This window comes from Calonectris borealis, chromosome 4 (genome assembly GCF_964195595.1).
Source record: "Calonectris borealis chromosome 4, bCalBor7.hap1.2, whole genome shotgun sequence".
Taxonomy (NCBI): domain Eukaryota; kingdom Metazoa; phylum Chordata; class Aves; order Procellariiformes; family Procellariidae; genus Calonectris; species Calonectris borealis.
This window is the reverse complement of record NC_134315.1, coordinates 79,861,448-79,882,559: the sequence shown is the minus strand read 5'-3', so window position 1 is coordinate 79,882,559 and position 21,112 is coordinate 79,861,448. Positions and strand designations below refer to the sequence as shown.

Below are 21,112 nucleotides of genomic sequence, written 5' to 3'. Positions count from 1 at the left end.
GTTTCTGTAAATAAGAAAAAGTAAGATGAAGGTTTTTTGTTTCCAAATAAAGCAATGCAATGCTTAGAGATGTACCCAGGAAGAAGATCATATAAAGTGAACATAGCAACAGTAATCATCATACTCCCTAAGATCAGTTTTCCTAACTCCCATTAAGACGAGTAGTGGTCATTATTTGGTGTCAAATTCAGGACAGCTTTTGCCATTATACTGTTTCACTGACTTCATATACAGAGTTCTGACCACTTAACCAAATTATACTTGTTAAGCTAAACCTCAAAAAACTCCATTTAAGAAAAAAAAAATCATCTAACCCTTGAATTATGACTTATCCATAGTCCCTGGCACACTTTAAACTAAACTTAACATTATACCCTTGATCTCACTTCCTTTGAATCATGTAAATCAGGATTAATTCCTGTGAACTAAAACCAGGCAGTATTTTTAAAAGCTGTTCTGTTTACTGTACTTGGATTCTAGTTTCAAATACCGTATCAAACACTACTTCTAAACTCTTGTATCGCATCACCATTTATAAAGAATCCCTGTGTAATTTCTGACAAATATATGGTAGAAATGAGGATTTGTGCTCCCACATCCGCTTAGCAGGAGCACAATAACGCAGAACAGCTGTTATTTGTTAACATTTTTTGTAGCTGTTCATCCTTGTCATTTGATAAGCACAAAAGGAAATGACTTTTCAGTTCTGGTCTGTGCTGGTTTTGGCTGGAGTAGATAGAGTTAATTTTCTTCGTAGTACCTAGTATGGGGCTGTGTTTTGGATTTGTGCCGGAAACAGTGTTGATAACCCAGGGATGTTTTCGTTACTGCTGAGCAGGGCTTACACAGAGTCAAGGCCTTTTCTGCCTCTCACCCCACCCCACCAGTGAGGAGGCTGGGGGGGCACAAGAAGTTGGGAGGGGACACAGCTGGGACAGCTGACTCCAACTGACCAAAGGGACATTCCATACCATATGATGTCATGTTCAGCAAATAAAGGTGGGGGAAGAAGAAGAAGGAAGCGGGGGACATTTGGAGTGATGGCGTTTGTTTTCCCAAGTAACCGTTATGCGTGATGGAGCCCTGCTTTCCTGGAGATGGCTGAACACCTGCCTGCCGATGGGAAGGAGTGAATTAATTCCTTGATTTGCTTTGCTTGTGTGCGCAGCTTTTGCTTTACCTATTAAACGGTCTTTATTTCAACCCATGAGTTTTCTCACTTTTACTCTTCTGATTCTCTCCCCCATCCCACCAGGACGGAGTGAGCGAGTGGCTGCATGGTGCTTAGTTGCCAGCTGGGGTTAAACCACAACATGGTCTTAAACTGGATTTATAAAAGAATTAAACCTTTGCAACTTGGAGCAAAATGAAAAATGGATTATAAAATAATGTTAACTTGTGTAAAATTTAATGACTTAGCATTTCCAGCGTGAGTGTTAATTTTGTAAGAGATTTCTTTTTTGTAACATTCTAGTAAGTCTATGGACGGGTCTTTGCAACAAGAAGACAGACCATACTGGATCACTTACCAAGGAAACTCCCCGATTTAAGCTATATGGCAAAAGCCACTGCACTGAAAGATGCACTGTGATGATGACTGCATCACACAGGGTTACACTCTGGAGTAGAGAAAAAGAACTGTGAAAATGGCACACAGCCATTCAGTACACGAGTTTTTGGAAGTTTAGCTGCCAGATATCAGCAAAGCTTAACCGAATTTGATGGCGCTACACTGGATGTACACTGAGGATCCCGCAATGTATTTCTCTAATACCTCACTACAATTCTCTCCTGTTCTGGGGTTTAACCCAGATTTCAATAAAATCTATATAGTTCGTCTCAGGGATTTCACTGGATTTTGGAGCAGTACCCTACTGAGAAAGCAGAATTAAACCTATTCATTTTCTTCATACCAGCAATAATTTGATGGTCTGAGGAAGTTACTGGTATCTACTTCAAGACTTTGTAGGATCCAGTTGCCTTTCCTAACCTTATCATGACCTCAATTCCACTGACAGGAAGAAAATTCTGCCCGATTTCAGCAAAAAGAGGAAAAATAAGTCCATACTGCGGGCAGATGAAGTCACACTTGAGCTAAAGCTTGAAAAGTTTAAGTAATTCATGCTTTCGGAAGTATCAAATACAGTTCTCTAATAAAATCAACTACAAATATTTCCAGTGACTTGAGTGGGCTTTGGATTGCGTTCTTCAGTGAATTAATATCAGGAGAGAGAACCCATTCCATTGTAACTTACTTACTGGTCAGAATAGTAAAACTACTCTTGCCAGGAAAAGATTACAAGTTCAAATTCCCTTGCTACGGTTTTCAATATTGGGAAGGCAATTTAGGCGCGTGTCTGTCTTCAAAATCAGTAGAAGACATGCATCTATAATGCAACACTGCATCAGAATTTCAACTATATCCTCTAAACAGTGCAACATGCTAGCTAGGACAAAACAAACACCCCAGTTAAAGACTGGTGATCCACGACTTCGCTGCGCTATTTGTTATTCTTACTTGCTAGTCTCATACCCTGCAGCACAAAGAACAAAACATAATATTGTAAGCTTAAATTCTCCGCATCTATCTACATTTTCCAGAATGTTCCTGGACTCTGATATTCAGCTTACAAGTCCATTTACTCTACTGTAGGTATTTAAAGTATTTTGTTTGTTTTGACATTAAAATTGTAAATTAGTTTGCATACTGGAAATACTCACTCGGCAATAATCCAAAGTAGCAACATATTCATAAGATCCCAGAGATAGCTCAGGCCTTTCATAGTGGTCTACCCGTCGGCCAATGTGGTCCAGATGTTGAAAGAAGAATGGAGGGACTAAAAGCCAACACAAGAGCAGGAAAAAGCATTTATAGGGAGGGGAACAACCCAACAACTTCTTTCAACAGATACAATGTACTAATGTAGGCTCGTCTGTTACCGATCAAGGGAAGGTTGCAATGTTTTTTTTCCCCCGCATTGGCTTAAAAAAACCCAACCAAACAAAACCCCACAACGTTCTAGTAATGCCATCTCCTTTTGTCTTTGGAGGACAGGGCATATTCCCCTATAAATGTCCATATTCTCCTACCTCTACACTCTCAGGCTTGAGTAGGTAAAACTGACCCGGGTCATATCCACAGGCAGGAGCCTGTTACCCTCAGGATTCAGACCTAACAGTGACTATTTTGTTAATAGATAACAGTCTACTCACAGCTTAATTCAAATTACCGGAGCCAGAGCTCTGCAGAGGGACAGCGGTAAAAACTGTCTGTTTTTTAAAGCAGCCTGTACTGCTTTATTCAAAAATACCACTTCACTGGAAATAGCTCTACAAGGTTCACAACCCTGGCCTACTGTGCGGCACAGTGCATTGGGTACATTATATTGGGAACCTTCTGCAGCTACAGATAAAAAGTGCAGAACTCCAAAGCATTAAGAAATCAAGTGGGTTTGCCACCAACAACCTATACACAGCTAGTCTAATGGTTAGAGTCACATCGGGGAAGAGTGACCTCTGGATTTCAGTTCCTCTTTCCTCAATCAATATGTATTTAGAATGCTTATTTTTCACATTTTTGCGTGTAAAAAGTATATATATGTGTATGCGTGGGGGCAATATCTAACTGGTTTGTTGGCCATTTTTAATCCTCATTAAAGTTTTTTTTTAAATCCTTTCTGATTTGAATAAAAGACACTGTAGTAATACAAAGCATGATTTAAAATGACACTGCAACTTAAATGTCTGTCTTAAAATGTTCACAATGCATTTGAATTTCTCTTAATGAGAGTTTAAATTGCTAACAAACTATGAAATTTGTTATCTGCTATGCTTGCACAAATATTTGAGCATGAGGCTGAAAAGAAGCTGGAACGAGTCTGTCAAGGTTCACATTTCAGAGTTGAAAAGATTACTGTATTAGGGAAAGCACTATACCGCTGTGATCCAGCTGAGGAAATCCAACTTGATACAAATGTCTAGAAAGGCTAGTTCTGGCAAAGATTTGGGATTTAGCCAAGAGCACAAGAACAGTTATGAGTCACATGCAGCACACTTGAACAAATATGGCATGGTATCTTCTGTGAAAACCAACACTTGTCACAGTAAGATTAATAGCTTATTTAACCATTGCATCCAGAGTCATGGACAGGACTAGGCTAACATGGTTCTAAATATTTGGTTCTTGCTGGACATTTAGATTTCTTAAAGAAATTAATTTTTTCCATACAAAGTTGCTTTCAGTTAGCAATACAAGCAGCTTTGTATCCTATATTGACATAATATTTTTAAATAAAGTTTTGATCTTATCAGACAGGACTTCAAGAGTCAGCATTATTTTTCATATTTTTTTTTTTAAATTGTACTGAACAAATGTTTCTACTTATTTTTCCTGGGTAGTATTTTTTTTTATTTGTGAAATAGGCCTAGTTACTGCATCTCACTAAACTATTTTCTCATCAAGTCAGCAAGTCAAGAAAATCATTTTAGGAATATGGCGTCTTTTAGTTTTATGGAATTTGTATGAATCACAGATCAGAGAAACATCACTTACCATCATTTATACAATTACAGAATCCACACTGGTATCTTCTTCCACCTTCAATAAACTGCATGAAGGGACACATATAAGCTTTGCATCTGTTGCATCGGATTGGTCCAGTCTCACCATGGTTTACAACATAAAGAGGTGTCTAGATGAAGAGGTACATGAAGTTATAAAGAGCAATGCAAACTTGAAACCAAATAAAGTGAGCTAGAAAGCTACTGCTCAGGGTTAACCCTTGTTAGAGACCACCTGACCAAGAGATCATTCATTATTCAGCATTTACCCAAAATCTGCAGTACGGCTGGCTCAATCCCACGGGTCCCCCGAGGGGCTAAATCTACAAGTTCACAGGCCATATTCTGACATTTATCAGAAAGAGAGTTAAGGATTCACACCGAAATCCTACAAAGTTTTGAAAGCATTGGAAGTTTAGGGTTCCAGGCTTATTTTTCTCTGTTGAAGGGTTTTTACAGCTTACTAAGAGAAATCTGCTGGAGTCAGGTATTTTGCCTTCTCTGTCAGATTGAGCTTTTCCTGAAGAAATCTATTGCTGCTCATCTATTGCATACAATCTCTCAAACAGGTATTTGCTAAGAAAGCTTTTAATGTATTGTCCTAAATGTTGCCCCCCACAGTGCTGCCATGTTACATGCTATACTAACGTTTAAATCTTGTCACGGTCACCAGCTAGAGTACAAGATTTAGAAGAAATACTAATATTTATTGAAGGAAAGTACATACAGCAAACAAATACAGTATCTCAAGCACTTGTCAGTTTAATTACACTGACCATGCTCGCTTATAGCCTCTGCCAAAAACCACAGCTAATGGAAGACATTTTCCAGATGCCTCTTTCAGTAATAACTGCGCAGCAATTGAAAGATTCCTGTGATTATTTTTCATGTTAGAAAAGTTATACTTGAAACCACTATAAAAATGGAAGTTTGCTCAATTATTTGTGAAACTCTACAGAGCATAAACATGTTTTGTATTTTTCTTTTTTTCTTATCCCTTCAATTCCAACTGAAAATCTCTGAACATAAGAATAAGAAAAGAAATCCAGAGTTTGGACACATAACAGATCTCTACAAGAGGAAAAATGCTGACAGCCTTTGAATGCTAAAACATTACCACTAGCATATTCATCTTTTTTTTTTAAATTATTCTGTCTCTTAGGGAATGGACATGTTTCATCTATTATACACTTTATCTTTTATTGGAGCATAAGAGTCTTTGAATACCTAGAAAATCATTCATGTCCTTCTAGCACTCACTGCTTACATATATTTTATTGTTTGTTTATATTTTACAGAGACTATTTTACTCATTTATTTCTCCAAAGGGTTTAATGCTTTTTGCCAAGGATTTTATACGTACAAGTAGATTTTACTACATGGGTTTTAAGTGCTCCCTCTTGCTCTACTGAGATATTATTTCACTTTGTGTTCTTTCTTCTACGAAAATTGAGTTTAACACAAATTAACCAATAATGTCAGCTGGCAAACTATCAGGGTCATTTTTCAGACATGAAAGCCTTGGCTATAAAACCTGCTCATCAGCCACAATCGCTTAATAAGTTTTAAAACTTCTGGGTTTTGTTCCTTAGTTGGCAATTTTCTGATTATCATTCTGCTGTATTAGTTTAATGAGGCCTGGATCTGGTTTGCAGTTAATTATTATTATAGTATCTGACCTGGTAGGGAAAAAAAAAAAAGACTAAAACAACTCCTGATGCATTTATACATGCTGATTTAGTGATTTTAAACCTTGTTTTGATACATTTAATGTTATCCAAGAGCAAAGAAAAATTACCCCCAAATGACAGTATTTTGAAATACCAAAATTAAGACCTTTACATAAAAAGCATGAACAAGAACAATCAAAAAATAAATGCCATGAAGTTCAGAGCCTAGGTGTCTACGCTTTTATACATACTTAATAAATTACCTTTTTAAAGACAGTAAAAATAAAAATAATGGTTTTTTTCCTTGTCTTTTCATATTTGGAGTGGAAATTTTAGTTCTTCCCTCCCTTTAAGCGTCTTTAAAAAAAAATTACTTATTACAAAGTCCTTTTTAAAATGTGGGGTTAGAGCCTCAGTAGCCTAAGGGTTATGTTGGCAAAGATTTACATGCACGTTTAACTTTATGCATTAAATGGTTGTCTTGAGGTTACTGAGACTATGTCCAGTGCATGAGGTTAAAACATGTGCTCAAGTCTTAAGAAAATAGTATTCACAGGCAATGTGAATAAACATATACTAGGCTGGATTCTGTTTTGTCTTGCCCAGAGAAATAAAGGATGAAACACAGTAAAATCATACTGCAGAAGCTAGCTATTTTTTCTTCCTAATAAGCTTGCAGAAAGTTAAAAAAAAAAAAAAATTTAAGGAAAAAAAAAAAAATCAATGAAGCAAAATCAACCAAAAATGCATGCAATAAAATTACGGATTTTGTCTAACAAAGAAAAAGCCTGGAAAAAAGCCCTATATGTACCTTTATTGATTTATTCATTTGGAATTTTTTGAAATTAAATGGCATTTACATTTTAGTATTTTCTTTAAATAATTTAAAACATTATCTCAATACTGAACACTTCTAATGAAAAATCTATTTGCATGATAATTCAGAATAAGCACTCAGACCGAAAGCATCAAAAACCCACTTCTTGATGTGAACAACACAGTTGTGAAAGAAACTTTACCTCAAAAAAGCTGAAATCTTCCAGGGCATTACACCATAAGACTAGACATTCTACCCATCAAGAGAAAGTAATTTCTGTTTGGGTGTGTAAACTGCTATTGCATTTTCAACTGTCAAAATAACTTCTGTCAGGGTGAAGCAACTTTTTAAAAAAAATCGGTAGATCTCCATGGGAACATACAGAGATAAATAATACTGTATATACATTAAAAAGCATAAAATAAAGCAATAACTTTAAAATAATGAATACATAAAACAGTCATAAAAAAGACATGGTACTAAATGGGAAAGTCTTGTTTGATGTGCTCCACTCTCTGTAGATGTCACTGTATACCAGAAGATAAAGCAGAGATCTGTTTATGGTCCCATGGAAGTCAGTGGCAAACTCTCATAGGAGCAGGGGAATAAGATAAAATTTTAAAAATACTTTTTTTTGTTTTGTTTGTTTGTTCTAAACAAACGCAATACTTTTTTCTCTTTTGCCTTTCTACCCATAAAGTATTAGCATTTTCTTCCTCTCCTCTCCTTTCTTAAATCTCTACCAATAATAAGTGAGTCAAGTTAGATATCTACCATAACTGTTTGGACATTTGCTATACTTGTGGACTTGTTATGGTGTTACACCTCTCTTCCCCCTCATTTCTTCACAACCCTTAGTCCAATTTGCCTATTTGGACCACCTAATGGAGAACAGAGACAGACCTCACAAAAAGGAAACACTTAGGTATTGATTGTTGGTGTTCCAGCACTATCAAAATATAAGTATTTCTGAAAACCAATGACTAAACTAATACTTGGTAGCCTAAATCTGAATGGGATGCATAAAAGGGATTCTTTTTATGTAAGCCAAAAGAGTAGAGAGGCAGAAAGAATCAGTTGTGGTAGGAGGCAGAATATTATAGTTTTAGGTTAAAGCAAAGGAGGATTGGGCAGAAGAGGTGGGAAATGCTGGAACAGACCTGCTTAAACTTTCCCTTCTCTGGAACCTCAGGGCCCCGCTGGAGTGCAAGTCCTGAAAGCCGATCTGATAAACCATAAGTTATCCCTCTATTAGTCCAAATATAGCTGGGATAGCAGAGTTTTATTTTGGAAATATTTCAGCAAGAGCATCTCTCAGGAGTCAGAACAATATCACAAAGCAATAGATAGACATTGGTGGCACAGCTCCAAGATTAAATACATCCATAAAAATTTCCAAAGGGACTGTAACCTGCGCTTTAAAGTCTGAGAAAGCTGAATTACTATTGCTTGCTATAAAAATGAAGTCCTGACCCACTCCTGAGGGTTCCCTGCGATGCCTGCAAAGTATCACCGTATTCATATTGCAGGACTGGGGCCACAGCTGGAAATTGTAAGTGTAGGAGTAAAGACTGTGATGAAGCTCAAGATCGTCATGGCACATCTCTGGAAAGGCGAACGCCTTTTAATGAGAAAAATCGTAAGAGAGAGACAGCCTCTGGAGAACAAGACAGGCATACGCAAACACTGAAGACAACTAGCCATTTATCACATAACAGAATAAAATATGTACAGCATTTGTTTTCATTGCCAGACTGACATATAGACTGGGCTGCAAGAAAACATTTTGTAGATGGGCTGCAAGACAAATCTCCACATGTGATGGACACCGCACCTCGTCTTTGCCTTTTCCTACCTACCACAGCCAAGGTGGATTCCTATCCACTCCTTGACACAGACCATATCAGTACAGTGACAAGTCTACATTAGGAGCTACGTTTTTGCCCTTAGTTTGACTCCACCATCATTTAGGTGCATTTAACACCCCAGCACTGAAACAACAGGAATGCTATTGTACTGAAAAGAGGCCCACAGAACTTGCGAAGTCTGGCTACATCCGAGAGGAACACAAAAACTCTTTCCATGAGTGTAGTTTTCAGTTAGATCAGTGTCTCTATCACACCCTTATTCATCCCCACAAGAAGAGGATCTCGCCATCAGTTCTTCTATATACTTTGGAAGAACATTACCGATGGAAGACATGGAGGGTCACTCTACACAATGTACCATTGTATATTACACATGACAAGTTGCCTTTTCAACTGCAAATTATCTCAGGGGCAAACGATTCTGAAAGCACACCCCATGAAAACCCCAGATTTAGGGGATCTAAGATTTCAGGACGTGTTTAGATGAGGGCTATTTCTTTCAAAAGGAAGAGTATCTTACAGGTTTGGAGAGCTGCACAGATACGTAACTCCTGATGACCTGCAATATGTCAGTTCCTTAATATTATACTCCATGATCAGCAGTACTACAGCAGATAAAATGTTTTATACTTCTGATGTACAGCAAACACTAAACACTGTATTTGCATGTCTGATTAACAGAAAAAAAGACACAAAACTGCCAACTATTCAATCCAGACAGCTCATTAAACAGACAAGCTGTGAAGTTTGCCAGGACAACAAATTCAGAAAGGCGGTGTTTCTAGAGTTATTATTCACACGGACATTGATGCAAATCTAATTATTAAAATATTCATATGAGAATTTTAAGATATACTATACAATATAACTTTCTAATGAATAGAGGAGAAGGCTGCTAGCCAAGTGTGGTACCACTGCTCCAAGTAAATCTTGTGTTTAATTAGTATAGTAAACAGATGAGGAAAACGTCCTCTGGATAATTAAAGAGAATTTTGAAATGCAACACTGATGTTTTTGGAAAAAAACCTAGGTCATGAACGAAACTGTCTCTGTTTCCTAGGACTGTTGAAGGGCTTTGTTTTCTTTTATTATATCACCATAGATTGCTTTTGAGAAAGATTAACCAGTCTACAAATAATCCCTTCGTTTTGAGTTGCTTTACTGATTCGCATTAAAATGTCAAGAAAGCATTTCCCTTTGTGATGTTCCTACTGTCTTTTATCAAAAGCCATTCCCTCTGAAGACAGAAATTATTTTGCCTACTCTTCGTTTTTAGATGTTGAATACTATCAGGCTCCTCAGCCGATGACTCAAGCCAGTTGGGACTATCTCCTCCGCAGGGTTCACAGCAGGTTCAAGTATTTCCATAACACAGTGCTTTTTCACCTATTTCCTTGTTTGTTTGCATACCTACAGCACGGCTAAAGCATCAACCACGCAATGCAGTATCTCTTGGCTCTAACCTCATTTTTTACGCACCACATAAAAACGCAAGAAGTATGTTCAAACCTTCTTGCTCAAAACCCCTCCAGACCCAGGCTGAACATTCACCTGCATACACGGCAGTGCAAAAAATACTGTAGGTGAATTTCAAGTTGACACTGCACATGGGATACGATCCAGTGTGTACTAAAATAAACAGAAAGCTAGTTACTGATTTCAGTGGATCATACCTCAGACTATCCTTGAAATCCTTACTCAGCATTCCCTTTTTAAGGGCAGTATTGCAACTGAGTAGAGTTGGCAGCGTGAGGAATGTAAATACAGGCTACTCTATTCAACATGAGAAGGATTTTTAAAAGTTTGAGGATGGGGGGAAAATACATGTAGTAATGATAAAATTTTGATGTAAAGAAACACCAAAATTAGTTAGCTTACTTCTTCAGAACTTCCATATCATACAGGTGATAGAAGGGGGAGGGGAAAAAAAAAGACAAAAAAAGGAAAAAGGTTTATTATCCATGCTTAAGAGAGGGACCACAAATTCTCCCGGTCATGATCCCAGGCCAGGAATACCAAGCGTTAACAAGTCAGCACTCTCCAGCACTTCTCAGCTTTGAAGTGCTGACTGTTATTTGGATGTAGAGACACGCTGTATCTCAAGTGAAGGTCAGCAGCCAGGATTAACTGATGATATAAGCAGGAGCGTGAAATTGGATAATCAAGAAACTGTGCTGAACAACAGACTTTCAAAATGTTAGCACTTTAAAACAATCATATCTCAAGCAAGACCTGCCTCAGTCCAGTCTATACTCATCCTAGCAAGAGTGGGAGCTGCTGCAGAGGCACATACACAAGAAGAGAACAAGGGAAGGTGTAAGAAACAGACAAAACTACCCTAGGACAGTGTTGTCGTCGTCATGTCGGTCCCCTCCCCGCTGCTTCCTGTTAGCACCACTGAGAGCGATATGCACACGTTAAATCACATGAGAGGACTCGGGTTCATGCCTGTACTAATCCACAGCTCCGCTTCCTACATATCAGTATCACAGATGGTCCAGTACTGCAGTGCTTGTCTGAGATTTTTAGGTATTATTGTCACACTAGCTCTAAAACCATTGAAATATAAGACAGGCAAGTTTTAGGAAGCTTCTCTACAGAAACAGTAAGTAATAATTACAAGGGAGGTGGTCTAGCTTTATTGATCACAGGAGTTTCGCAATAAAATCAGAAGTTTGATTTTCAGTGATTTGTTCTCAATCTAGCTTGAAGTTCATTCAGCACAGAACAAAAAAGACATTTAGCAATATATTTTACGGAAGTAAATAAAACTCTTCAAGACACCTCATTCAGGCATCATTTTTATTTTTTGCAGATCACTGCAGGAGAGCTCTAGAGGATCTTCAAAATAGCAGAGAGAATTTGGGCTCCAAATACTATTACTACCCACGACTTCTTGACAGGCCCAGTCTCTTACATGTGCTGTATGGTCACATCGATGTTAATTTACCCTCACATAAAATTTTTCAAGACTGCTAAATAAATGATAAATCTAACATCACAGTTTAAAGTACAGGCACAGCCTATAACATACAAAGACAATGGGTAAATTGGCATATCAATTCTGTTTTAGAAGGTCAAAGACCATTTAATGCAAACAGTTGTGACCATTTCTAACATACTCTAGAATATCCTCAGGATAGCCAACCAAGTGAGACTCCAAATAGTACTCGTGGAACATGCAGCTCTAAGTTTAGGGAACAAATATTTAAGTTTGTAAATAAATCTAAATGTAGCATAGTGATCTCTGAAGCAACACTTCTCCTAGATGAAATTCTGCATCAGAAGAACATTATCAATGTTATTCATGTCTTTGTAGCAAGAACAAAACCAAAACCTAACTTTGGATTTCAGGACCATTCTGGCCTGCTGGGCGGGCTATCGTCAACTTTAGACACCAAATATGTGGGTTTTTTTCTTTTTATACATACACACACACATATATAGGTGGATAGACAGATGTGTGTGTGTATATATATGTGTGTGTGTGTGTATGTATATACATATATATAAAATATTTTTCAGCATTTGAGAGAAAAGCAATTACTGAACTTAAGATCATGCATGAAAGTCTGATGAAAGGAGGGCTTCTTTCCTTCTCAAAAACCTGGAGTTGTTTCTCTTTTGTTAGAAGGCATTACTGTGACTTTTTAAACTGACTACTCATGTTTGCATTCCTGAGAACTTTCTACAATAGGAACTCTCTTGCTCCTAGTTTTGCGCAGCCAAACATATCAAAAGAAAGAAACTTTACTTAGAAAAAAAAAAGCATAGACAAGTTTGAGAGTGTTTTAATTGGAGGTGGATAAAATAGTTCTGCTTATCTGCAGGTCTTCTTGTTAAACATTTATTAGTAAACATGCCTCTAAGGCTAATTAATTTATTTCCACTGAAATCAGAAAGAACTGGGTGTACTTAAAGTGTCGTGCTGCATTCACAAGCCAACTATACGAGCCAATTGCCACAGGAGTACTTAGAAAGTATACGGAGAATTTTTGTGAACAAAAAGCAGCACTGAATATCTTCACCTCTAAAGCAAGGATATTTGGGATGAGTTTAATACCCTTTTTAAAAGTCAAGTCCTTTCTACGACATTAGTTTTGAAGGTCAATAGCAAAACTAGCTATTACTTTAAAAATACCACATTAGGTAGGAATGTTCATACTCCAAGTCTCTCTTCCATGAATACTTTCACTACTATGATAGCTGGGATGCTTCAAGCAGACTCCAGAACCTCCAAACATTAATAATGTTTGTATGCAACTACTCTCCTCTCTTTTATTAACACTGAGCTATAGCTGAATATCACAAGTAAGGGGCTGTGCCGAACCGAGTTACGAGCTAAGCAATCCTGTGAAGGGCACAGACCTGTTCTATTGCTCCTTTACTCTAGGGCTGAGGAGGTAATCTAGGTAATCTATGCCTCTATTTAGCAAACATGGATTACCTAATTCTGTTAAACACCATATGAAAAAGCAGCCCACTCCACCTATTTCCTGTCCCACAAGAACAGGAGCTTCCCGTCCCACAGAATTAATGAAGGGACATTCTGTATACAAAGGCTTAGTCTCTCTTATTTTTCTTCAGGACAGCATTAGAGCCTGCTATGATTAGACCCTAGATGTAAGCACGTGCAACGTTTGTTTGATACAAAAAAAAACCAAAACAAAACCACAACCCCCCCCAACATCAGCTTCCTATTCAATTTCAAAAAACATTTTTTCTATGTAATTACACACTTTACATGGTTGCATCCAAAATACAATATGCACAGATAAGTAAAATATGTATAAACTGAAAATGCAGTAACAACTTCAGTTTAAAAAGCAAAACATAAACTTTTCCTCCTGAACTTGCTAAATGCCAGCATGTTCCGACTCTGTGAAGTTTCCAAGGTAACTGAGTAACATCCCTGACAGCTTAAGGTTAGAGCTTGCACAGTCTTATAATGTTTAATTTACTGCTGTTGCTATGATCAACTGCGGTCAGTGCATAAGAGGAGACAAACACCATTTCAGGACAGCAACGTGCAGTCCGTAGAGGAAAATGCAACTGCAGAACGGCAGATGCCACTCAAACAGCTATTTTGAGTTAGAGGTATCTAGCGATAGCCAAAGTAAATTTTTACTTGAGTGTCATTTTTGTTGGCAAAACAAATTATTAATGCTGTTGGCCAGCTAAGTGGATATGAATGTTACTTTTTATTTCCCTTCTATATTTACTGTTACTTAGGTTTTTCTTCTGCCATTACCATTCTGAATAACAGTCTCCAACTTATCAGAAAATAATTACAACATCTTTAGAAAGGCATTTCCCCAGTCTAAATTTCAAATTTGTAAAAAATTAATCAGAATCTCTGATTATAATATAAATAAGGTTTATATAAATGTCAAATTTCAAGTCACTATCCCCATCTCTCTCAGAATTACCTTACCATAACAACAATGGTGCATGAAGTAACATACTACAGAAATATTTTAAAAAGTAGACTTCAAGGGTATTTTAAAATGTACACTAAAAACAGAAAGCAGAAAAAACTAAATCAGGAAATTTACTTGAATTAGGAAAAGCTCTGCTGCCGAAGTCTTTCCTAAATTTGGCTCTGAAAGTTCATTCTACTTACAGAGCGAAGTTACAGCCCAATAGGCTAACAAAAAACTTTCTCCTTGATGATGAAGTCTTGGGAAGCAATCCAATTCCAAATGCTTTACTACCAAATGCAGACTAGCACAGGGCATACTCCATAAAGAAAGCCTCATCTAATACAGGATTTATGCACCTCTAAATTAGGCATTGCGAAACCTAGCTCACGGGCGCTGGCCTCCAGAGTGATATAAACCTTTCTGGGTGAGGTACCTTGAGATGCTTGAGAGTTCTGGGCTCTCCATACCATGCATGGGAGAGTCAGGCACCCCAGAGGAGCTATGCAAAAACCCCAGACATTAACCTGGCGCTAGCTAGTCAAAAAAATTAAAATAAAATAGCATTGACAGAGCAACAAAGATTGTCAAACACCCATCCTGCTCCATAGTCCAGGTAGACTCAGACCAGAATCTCACAGTTCTCTCCCAAATGAAGGCATCAACAAGGATGCTTTGGAACTTGCTTTATTTTAATATCTGGAAAATGGAAGAAATAGTAGTGCTTAGGCTCACAGTTACCAGCGTGGTATACAGCAATGAGTTCAGGATACAAGTTTATGCTACCTGGACAGTCTCTATATGGATTGATTGTTCCAAATATCTCAACAATGGATTGGTTGTAAAAATACCAAGGCAGTCCTAAGAACAAGGAGGAATGTCTGGTAGCATGGCCCTATCCTGAAACTAACTGGCCTAGTTGTCATCTACAATGTGGTATTGGTGCCTGCGCTCTCTTTCTGGTCCACTGACTTCCATCTGTGGAAGTTTAAACAGAGGCAATGAACTCTTCTGTACAGACTGGCAAATAGCTTGGTGGTCAGCGCCTCTTTCCTGGAGGGTGAAAAAGCGTTTCAATGTCGTCAGACTAAGTGTCCTAACTATTAAGTTTTATCACATGTGCAGGGCTTCTACTCTCACCGTGTTTTAGAAAAACATGACAACTAGCACAGATTACTTTGACAGCATGCCCCAAAGACATTGACAAAATCATTCTCTGCTGGATCTTGGACAATCCAGAGACCAGAACTGCTGAGCATGCAAATAATCTGTCCCACTTACAATTCAGAGATAGCAAAATATTATCTCCTCACTGGTCAACAACTGCTGTTTTTGCTGTGGAGTACTAATTCGAAAGGAGGAAGCTTTTGTTACCTACACTGGAGAGAAGTCCAGTATTGTCAACAGACATGAAGCAATTTTTAATAACCTAGATACAAAGGGTCATATGAAGTCTACACAAAGGAAAATGGTCATTAAACATTCAATAAGCTCTGACATTTCATTTCCAGCAGTTGTGAATATGAAGATGAATCTCACTTACATCAAGTCTCAAGTACATATCGGGATTACAAAGTTACAAGCCAACATTGAAAAGAGTGAGACATTTCAAAACAGACAGCAGGGCAAAACTGTCACCAATCTCTCTTTCAGAACCTTTTGTTCAGAAAGTTTTCTTAAAACTATCATCTTTTGATAGTTTAAAAAAAGCTTACCAGTAGTATGGACAATTTTACTGTCTAACCATGCAATTCCTGTCTAAAAAGACTCACAGTGTAAAATTGCTGAACTGTACATAAAACCAATTGCTTACATAAGCAATTAAAAAAGCTTACTAGTAGTATGGACAACTTTACTGTCTAACCATGCAATTCCTGTCTAAAAATTTTCACAATGTGAAGCTGCTGAACTGTACATAAAACCAATTGCTTACATAAGCTTCAGCGCCCAAAAGGAAAGAAGGCAGCAATACAAAAAGAAACTTTACAAAGAACTTCTGGGTGATCCCAGAGCTACAGACCAGCAAGTCCTACTTCCACAGAAAGCAAATTGGTAGATACTACAATGGAGAAGAACATAAAAAGACACACAGATAAATAGGATATACAGAGGAAGAACTGATGTGGCTCTTGCAGAGGGATGTCATTATGTATAGATCCACTGAGTTCTGTCAAGTCAGTCACCATGCAGATAAGCATGACCTAGTTGATATAACGTATTCCTTTTGAAAAAAGTCTTTTGATAGAATCCCTCATCAAAAATTAGCTAAGCTAATTTAATTAGCTTAAATTAGCTAAGTTCTCATGCAAAATGGGGGAAGGGCCTACTGTCAATAAGTAAGCAAATAAAAGAGAGAAATCAAAGGGTAAAATAAAAATGACGGCTTTTTACAGTGGGTAAAATGTTATCAGCAAACACCTCAAGGATCTGTTCTGCAGTCTGTGCTTTTTAACACATCCCTAATAGAAAGGAGCAGTCAGTAAGATGTTTAGTTGGAATCATTTCATATTGCCTGCAAACTAAGCATTTCTCACTCTCCTCAAACCAAAGTTCTACATAAGCACATAAGCACTAATAAATGCATGTGTCTATATAAAAATATGCTTCAAACTAAAGCTACAGCCTGCTCGCCCTTCTTACCAGCTACAGAATATGGATAGCAGAACCAGAGTCCCCACTGAGCCCAGGGTAGATTGCAAGAGTGTGGAGATTTCCCTAATTCTTCATGTTTATTTAACATTTGAATGACTTATTTAAAACTCAAAGGAGTAGACTTGGGGTCTAAAACAAAATTCGCAGTCTGGTACTTGATTTTGTTCTTGAAACAAAAAAAAATATTTATAACATTGCATCATGTGCTACTTATTAATTTCACTCAATTTTTAGCTTCTGCTAACCTTACAGCTTTACCTAGGAAACCATACTATCATCCCTGTAAAAACCATGGCTTTCCCAACAGCTCAGCTGCACTGGTCATCATCAAAGTTTGCTATCCTGAAAAGGTTAAACGGCTTTCAGCTTATGAACACCATAGGAGCAATTCCATTCCAATCTTATCTTTTAACTAGTTAATTAACCGAGCAGAAAATGAAAAGTGAAATATTAAATTCCCACCAATGAATATTTCTAAAAAAAAAATAAATTTCAAATGAATAGGAAAGAACATGGTAGAGAATGCACAAAACTACTACGGAGGAAAGATGAAGGTAATTTAGATATTTAAATATTTAAAACTATAGATAATTATTTCGAGTTGTTTATATTTACTTTTACAACATGAAATACTCTTTTAACTACCTTTTGTTAGCAAGTAGTATTAAATGTTAAATCAAGATCACATGGTTTAATTCAGGCTCTGGAAACATTCATACATCTCCAAAACAAATTCATGTAGGGCTTGGTCTATGATGATAACTGTGAGAGCTAGTTTATTTTTACAGACTGTTGCTAAAGCACTGGTGGACTAAAAATAAGTTCTGCCAAACTAGCAGAAACAATGATACTGTATTCTCAATCTATAACAAATACTTTCCGTAGATCATCCAAATCAGGAGAGTGAAAATGAACTGTTATTTTTGAGAAATAATAAATAAGGACTTGGTAAACATAAGATTCAGAAATGTCTAGAGCTGTTAAGACGCTGGGGGGGGCAGGTGGTAAGGCATGAATGTTTTAACAGCCTTTGTTTCAAATGATATATAGCATACACGTAATGTTCACTAGTTTATAATTTTCTAGATTGGCTGGAGGTTTTTTGTAGTAACCTTTGAGAGACTGTGTGCCCTCCATTGATTTTGCCCCTCTAACTTTCAACTCGAGGGCTTTTCCGAACAAATCCATTTCACTTGCTCTGCTCTTCTGAAGCTCAGTGCCTACATGCCAAGTGTTGCTAACTTAGCTGCTCTTGGGATATCAAACACAACTCTACAACGATCTCTGTTGAATGGTCTCTACTTATGTCTTAAATTCATTCTCACTTGTGATTTAACATTACTGAAGTAAAGCCTCCTTTGTCAACTTTTCTTCAGTGTGCCCAGTTTTACTATCTAAATTTTGATAATGGCTTCTCTAGAATGTTTTCATTGTGCAGTTTTACCAGGTGACATGTGAGCGCCTGAAATCCTGCATCTTAGCTGCATTAGATCTTTTTTACTCTTTCAACTATAAATTGTTGTGCATTGAGCTTTCCTCTCTGGATGTGAAGACCGATACTGCAGCTTACTGGTATAGGTACATTTTTATGTCTTGCTTTATATTCACTTATGTTGGCCTTGTGTCCTCTCAACTCAGAATTTCCACTAGACTTCTAGATGCTATGGAACTTCTCAGACACAGTATTACTCCACTGGGTCTCAACTGCCTGGGGAGTTTTTAGCAGGGTATAAAGCAACAGCATCTTCGTCTTTTCATTCCACTACATTTCTATAATTTTGAATTTGTTCTTTCTCACTCCAGGGGCAAACCCTGTTTGTTTTGGGGTTCCCCCCCCAGAAACCACATTACACTTATTCAAAGACATGCATGAGATCTTTTCATTTAACATCTTTATCTAGCACCATGATGATTTTACTTTGTGTTCTTATGTTCTCCCACAGGGATAATTTGTATCCCATTCTTTACTGGAAATGGAGATATCTGTTGTACACATCTTCAAAAGATGCCCCTGTTCAAGTTCATGTATTTCTCAGCTCCTGACAGTTTTTTCCCAGACCTTAGTTAAAAAAAAAAATTTATTCACTTTGTATGCTAACATTCCCACTTAATTTTTGGAGAAAGGACACCAGCCCCTGTGTGTAGATACTCCACTTTCCCCTAAAGAACCCACAGTGACTAATGAACTTAAATCTGCTTTTCAGACATGCTGAAATCTCAAATTCTCTTTTTCCAGGTTGGACCTCCAAAATGGAAGAGTATTTCTGAGAAAACTACTGTTAAGTCACCATACCTAAACTTTTTACTTGAAAGCTCCCAGGATCTTTTATCTCCATCTCCCCGAGTTCTTAGTCAAAGGAAACAAATCCTCGAAGCTCAATTTCCAGTTGACTATTGTTTCTATGAATGCAATTGACAGCTTTTTTTTTTTTTTTTAAATTCATTACAGACATTAATTCCAAAACTTCAGGGAGTGTTCCAGGCTCTGCCACCCGGAGCACTCTTCAGAGCAAAATCTGAAAGGAGAGGCAAATGAAAAATCTCTAATTGGCAGAACAAAATGCTGCTCACCTGCACAAGCTACAGTAAACTCCAAACAGAATTTCTCATAGGATCTCCTTGTCAATGAGTAACAGGAACAAAACAGATTTGACAGCAAAGTAATGCCTATCATTTCTATTACACACACATCTCTGCCAACTCCAGGACCCCAATTACCTTTTCCTACTACCTCCTATCCAGTTACTTCAGATGAAGAATCTCTCAGGCACTCCTTCCCGCTGCCTTCACAGCCAAGAAGAGCTCAACACTTCGCTCTGATGGTCAAAATGTAAACTCGGCAACAGACACTAATCAGCGTGCACAACCCTCCAACTGGTACCAACATGTAACACCATTTACAATTCATCCACCAAAATGGTGAATGTATTCAATTAAGAAAATAAGGTCTGTACAATTGTGCTCTCCCTCTCATACACATATCTAATTCTATCAGTGTCAGTAGACTTAGCTATTTCATTGCTCTTTTACTAAATTTTTGCTGCAGTTCAGATTACACAGTGCCAAACAAAGCATGGATAGGAGAAAATACAATCCGCAGTTCTCTTGATATCATTTAGGTCACCTGGACACAACATAATGCTTCATCAATGCAAAACCCAATCCTGTCAATGAATCAAAATCCACACTCAGGATTGGCTTCCAGAAAGGAAGAACAAGCCATCTGAAAACTGCACTGAATTCTCATATTATTTGGAAATGGGAGCAGGGTAAGATTTTTCCTTTGTTTCTAACTGTCTTAGTACCGTAATGGCATAGAAAAAAAAAAAAAGACATACATGAATTCTATGGCAACAGACCACTGAAAATGCAAATATATTTTATATACTATTTTAAATTCATCCTCAACTATAAGTAACGATCAAAGCAAAATACCAATTAATTAAGAATAATATTTATGGAACACTCACAAGTCTATTAGTCACTTGAATGACCCTGATAGCCCACAGCTTTTTAAATATGGCTTTACTAACACAGAAAGGCATATCTATGTAATATGCATCATAATAGATTATGTATACTGTGTAGATTTGCTGAAGTCCTTACAGTTCAAGTGAGATAGGTCAGTTTCTCAGCTGTTCCTAACCATATTACCAGCTGCACAAACCATTTGTGGCCATTTCACATCCATGGTCCACTAAAACCTTGTAGCCATTGCTTTTCTTCCTCCTCCTTTGAAAAGAAACAGAACTGAAATTCTCTGGGTGCTAACACTGAGAGTATTAGAAACAGCAGAAACAGAGACGTATCTGCAGCTGAAGCTGCAACAACGATGAATGAAGGGAAACCATTCATTAAAAGGCTAGAAGAAAAAAATCATGTTTATTTAAAAAAAAAATGTTTATTTTAAACATTACTATGTACAACATGCTGTTTATCAAGAGATAAAGAGATTAGAGAGATTTCAACTTTGTACTGAGCCCTGTAACATGTGATGAGCATCACCTGTAGGCATTGTTAAAAGGCACTATCCATAAGATAGGCTAGATAGTCTGAAACGAAGAACATTCTGTGCCTTGCAGTCACTAGTTCCAGGCAGAATGCACCATACTAGGAAATTCAGAA

General features: G+C 37.4%; 1 protein-coding gene across 3 annotated transcripts in view; it reads right to left on the bottom strand.

Annotated features, from left to right (window-relative positions):
- SEC24D (SEC24 homolog D, COPII component) overlaps nucleotides 1–21,112 on the bottom strand; it is a 58,214-nt gene that overhangs the window by 18,873 nt on the left and 18,229 nt on the right. For all 3 annotated transcript variants that reach the window (XM_075150268.1, XM_075150267.1, XM_075150269.1), the window contains 2 exons: nucleotides 4,553–4,691; nucleotides 2,722–2,837 (listed from right to left, as the gene is read on the bottom strand). In XM_075150268.1, the coding sequence (XP_075006369.1) occupies nucleotides 2,722–2,837; nucleotides 4,553–4,691 (255 nt within the window). The remainder of the gene's footprint in view (nucleotides 1–2,721; nucleotides 2,838–4,552; nucleotides 4,692–21,112) is intronic.